The sequence below is a fragment of the Ricinus communis genome, chromosome 2 (genome assembly GCF_019578655.1).
Source record: "Ricinus communis isolate WT05 ecotype wild-type chromosome 2, ASM1957865v1, whole genome shotgun sequence".
NCBI lineage: Eukaryota > Viridiplantae > Streptophyta > Magnoliopsida > Malpighiales > Euphorbiaceae > Ricinus > Ricinus communis.
In genome coordinates, this window is record NC_063257.1 from 5,883,795 (window position 1) to 5,888,789 (window position 4,995).

Consider the following 4,995-nt stretch of genomic DNA (forward strand, 5'->3'; position numbering starts at 1 on the left):
TAAGAGAGTGAATTGTTTTACATTTTGGCTTTAAATGATTGACATATATTCTATTATTTAAGACTATGTCAAACTAAATAAAAATTTTCCATATCATAATTATTAAAAACAAGCTTGAATTCAGGAAGTGCTTGAAATTATGAATACTAAAAATTGAGGCAGAAAGAGATGAGAAGACTTGCCTGCTACAACCCAATTCCATTTCTAAATTCTGGAAATACAACACTCCTGGTACCGAATAGAACAAAAATTGAACGTCGTTCCTTGACGATTATGTACATGAGATACGAATATGTATATATGTAGAGTGCACAAGCATAAATGTGCACACATGAATAATGCAAGTGTTATGTCTGTGCTTAATTATATTTGTAAATATCCATGTATTATAGAAACTATACCAGCTCATTCATGGAGATGGAACTCCAATTACCTTTAGTATAGGTATCAAAATAACTAGCTAGGATACTTCATGCAGGACATAATCTTCAAAAAAGAACTCAGGCCAATATGAAGAAGTCCCTCCACCATAGCTAGAAGTGGTGCTGCTAGCATCACCTGGATTACCTTTGGAAGTCTCTGTTACTGTTGAAGGAACAGAAGGAGTAGGAGATGGAAGAACCCATGGAGAATCAAATGGGTTATTACCTCCTTGACTGACCATTGTAGTTAAATTTGCAGCTTGTTCCATCTCCCTGTTCAAAGATGGTTGATAACTGAAAGGGACTTGTGGGTCAGGCAATTGAGGTAATACATCTGAATAGTGGAGTGGTTGAGATGAAGCAAGTCCAAAAGGATATGAGACAGGATTCTCTAGCTGTGATGAATTTATAACTGGGGTTTCTTTAATAGTAGGAGCTGAATTCAATAAATTGAAAATCTCCATGTCTGTAATGCCATTTTGACCATAAGAGTTCGAGGTGATTGAAGTTGCTGATTGGAGAAGAAACTGTACATATTGAAGCTTGGCTAACTGCATAGCTTCTGCTTGTAATCTCATGGCCTGTTCATCTAATGGAGGATGATTATCCATTAGGTCTTTCAGGTTCAAGAGAGCCACGAGATGAGGCAAGGTGGCAAATAAGTCAGTTCTTGGTTGGTGCGTCATTGGATCAAAACCCATCTGAATCAGCTTCTTCTTCAAATGAGTGTTCCAAAAATTCTTGATCTCATTGTCTGTGCGGCCTGGTAGGTGACTGGCAATAGCTGACCATCTGCAAGCACGAAACCAAAACACATTCGTAATAATACTGTCATTTGGAAAGAGAAAAAAAAAAGTTGAGATAGATGCAAAAAAAGCAAAATAGTGGAATTACTTGTTTCCAAGAATAGAATGCAGATTTAGAATTGTTTGCTCTTCGTCTTGAGAAAACTTCCCTCTCTTGATATCAGGCCTTAAATAATTTGTCCACCTTAACCTACAGCTCTTGCCACATCTGTTGAGACCTGCAAAGTGAGCAAGAAAATGGGTTCTAATTAGGATTCAAACTCGTAAGAATGAACTGGTTTACAATAACTCTAGTATGTGGGCGTGCATGAGAACCTGCAAGCTTCGGAAGAGCTCGCCAACTTCCATGGCCATGTTTTTGGATGTAGTCAACAAGTTTTTGATCTTCTTCAGGAGTCCAAGGTCCTTTCTTCAGTCCATTCTCATCACAGCATGGAGACCTTGCCATCTTTCTATATTCTCTGATTTATTTTGCTTCTCCTCTCCCTCCAAAACGCTTGCTTCCTATTTATAGACAGTCTCCTATGTCCTTGATCGTTCAATTCAAAAAATATTCTATTATGTTTTAATTTTTGTTTTAATTTTTTTGGTTGACAAGGAATATATGTGGTGTGGCCTAATTGGGTGAGATCATATGTATCTCCAAAATCTATTGTCCTAAAGTCTCAGCTAGTGGTAATTTTAGTATCACAATAATTTTGATATTATGTACATATGTTTAGTCCAGTCATTTCTCTATTGAATAATTGCCTCGATTTCTAAGTGCTTCATATATAAATAAAAACCTCCAACAACTCCTTATCTCCGGCATTAATCAAAAAATTGAAGTACCTAATTGAGTACAAAAAAATAATGAATCCTATGCTGCTCTGTGTTTCTATTATATTCATATGAAATCTAGACAGGAATTTTATAACTGCATTCTAATTGAAGACATTAAAAAAAAAAAAACTTGGATATTATGCACAAATAACTTATCAAAATTATTCTTCAAAGAACTTTCAAATTTTATAAGTTTACGTACAGTTTCTACTAATATTCTTCATAAATGGGTCAGTCTTATTAATTTTTTTCTGTTATCTTTCTAATAAAATAATTTTCTTAAAAGTAATTTTAATTAGAATAGAAGAAAATGAAACGTTAGAAGAAGCCTCAAAATATTAAATTAATAAAAAAATTATTTATGTTAAATAATTAAATATATATTAATTATCCAATACTAAAATATATAAATGTAACACAAATTTTAAAATTGTAATTCCAAATCTGAAGTAGTTAAAAATTGGCAATGAGAATATGCAGAACGTGGAAGGTCACAGTTGTTAGAAGGAATGCATTCCATGCACGCAAAATAGGGTCTTTCGTCATTGTTTGCATGGCTCCATGACTTACGTCTCAAGTATTTTGGATTTAAGAAAGAAAGAAAAGGAATCTATACAAGTTATAGATTTTAGAATTCCAGAATATTTTAGTCTAACCTTATGCATTCAAATGATAATGAAGTAATTACATATGTATACGACAATACCCCGTGACATGAATAAAAATTTAATGTCTTAGCTGCCTACATAGTATCTTGTATAGAGAATTGTCTATAAATAACCATAAACGGTACCCTAGTGGGTATTTGCGCACTTGGTATTTTATGGACATAAATCGATCAACATTCGGCTAGACCAAGATCGCCAATAAACATTAGTATTGCTAACTTAATTATATTAATCTATTTAGTGATAGAACCACATATTTATAATTAAACTAAATCTTCTCGGGAAATGGAAAAAACCAAGAATTATAGAAGTCTTACTATTCACATGCTGATATAAAAAAAAGAAAGCAAAATAATGAATAATTTTTATCCATATGTTGGGTGTATATATCATAATAAATAAAAGACTATGATTGTTTTATATATTGACATTGGATGATCAACATCTACTGAATTATTTAAAATTAATAAATATATATCAATCATCTATTCATTTAGTGTATATTACATGTAAATTAGGCAAAATATAAATGGATCCTTTTTACGCACATCAGGTTGAAGTGAGGACAATTGATTGCTAATATATCTTACTTGGATGCTCACTGCCGCATTAGATCAAAGCAAGTAAGCTTATAAATATATATCTGGTGCTGTTAATTCAAATGTAAACCAAAACATTTAAAAAATAAATAAACAAATGGAAGATAAATGAATATAAAGTATAGGAGATGCACTAATTTGTTTGAAAGAGACCGTAGAAGATGTGACCCATTTTGACCTAGAAGGTAGTGTGCAGTTAGAGAGGAAGTTGGTGCAGCAAACGCCCCCCAAATCTACACCAATTTCTTTTTTCCTTTTTGTAACCTACGAGACATTCTACTCATGCTTTGGGAATGCTTCAATGGCGTTTGTTGATTGCTTTGTCCTCATTCTACTTGTTTTACTTGGGATTTTCTTTGCATGGAATCTTCTAATTTTCTGTACTGAACTAAAAGCAAGTGGTTGCCTAGTATCACAAGCCACTATATATTCAAATCTCAATATCTTAGCCATCTCTATGAAAAATCAACAGGTCTTCTTTTTAAACTCTTAATGAGTATGACTTTAAGATTTTAAAAGCATGTATTTTAAGTTCAATAGATAGCCATTATTATCATAACAAAAATCTCATGTCTGCAAACACTAGCCAAAGACCGTCCAATAATTGGGTTTTATTTTAGCTTTGATATATGTAGAAGCTTCATGAGTCTGAAAAATACTGGTCACACTCACACAATGAATAACCATATAAATAGCTTTAGAACCTATCTCACACAAAATCAATTATATTATTACTAAATTCCAACTATATGGGATTCTATTCTCCAGCACTAGTTATTCAAATGAAATAGATAACACATAATTTTCACTTTGTTATCACGATCATATGATGGAATTACATTTATCATCTATTGGTAGGTTTAAACGACATAAAGTTTAGTAAAAAGGAAAAAAAAGTTGTGTTCGAATTTCCCAACAACTTATACTATTAGGCGCCTTCTTTAATATTCAAGTGACAAATGCACCAGGTAGAAAACCACACTCCATTTTTGAGCTTCAATTTACCATAAATAAGCCAAATATGTTGGGCGGCCATCTGACGTTGGGGTACTTCTGCGACTGGCTTAAACTACCTAAGAAATAAGAATTATGCTTCTCCAGTAAGCTAGCTAGTTCTTCAAACCTAAAACTCCTATTTAATTTGTCAACTTAATTCAGTGTCGATATCGATTCCCACCAGCCATTTATAGTGACGAAGACCATTTTTCTAGTAAACAAATCTTTTGCCCTTGTTCACTGAGAAGCTGTAAAATAATGATCCAATTTTTCCCACCTGACACACTAGCTAGAGTTTTGATCTTTTAACCAAAGGTTCCTGTCGGGTGGACCATGTATAATTTGAACAGAAGGGAGGGTGTGATGTCAGATAATCGATCTTTTAGTTTTTAAATTCAAGAGTCAGCTAAACAACTGATTTTGCTTGCTTAAATGGGTTTCTAACCAATCTTCTAAAAAGCCAGACTCCTCATGCCATCTATTTATTGGCCACAGTTGCCACGTATGTGTCTCTCTGTCTCCATGCACATATCTTACAGAAAAGATCTCATGCCTGGACAGAGGCACGAATTTCTCACAGTAGTTTGTACGTTTTACCTGTTTCGTTCCTATACACTTATAACTTAATGGTAGCACAAAACAGTAATGAGTCTACGTCTAGGACTAAGGAAGGTGGCAAGTA

General features: G+C 33.4%; 1 protein-coding gene across 1 annotated transcript; it reads right to left on the reverse strand.

Moving 5' to 3' along the window:
• Positions 1–295: 295 nt before the first annotated feature.
• LOC8281646 (transcription factor MYB93) lies at positions 296–1,733 on the reverse strand. Its single transcript, XM_015715979.3, has 3 exons — positions 1,544–1,733; positions 1,317–1,446; positions 296–1,214 (listed from the first exon to the last, which is right to left on the reverse strand). The coding sequence occupies exons 1-3, from the start codon at positions 1,674–1,676 to the stop codon at positions 461–463; spliced, it is 1,017 nt and encodes a 338-aa protein (XP_015571465.2). The 5' UTR covers positions 1,677–1,733; the 3' UTR covers positions 296–460.
• Between the last annotated feature and the right edge of the window lie 3,262 nt (positions 1,734–4,995).

What these genes read in the sequence shown, in the direction of transcription:
- LOC8281646 (XM_015715979.3), bottom strand. Translation starts at nt 1,676, where the DNA reads ATGGCAAGGTCTCCATGCTGTGATGAGAATGGACTGAAGAAAGGACCT. An exon ending in AGCTCTTCCGAAGCTTGCAG is followed by an intron (nt 1,447 to 1,543) that starts GTTCTCATGCAC and finishes CTCACTTTGCAG; the next exon opens with GTCTCAACAGATGTGGCAAG. An exon ending in CATTCTATTCTTGGAAACAA is followed by an intron (nt 1,215 to 1,316) that starts GTAATTCCACTA and finishes TCGTGCTTGCAG; the next exon opens with ATGGTCAGCTATTGCCAGTC.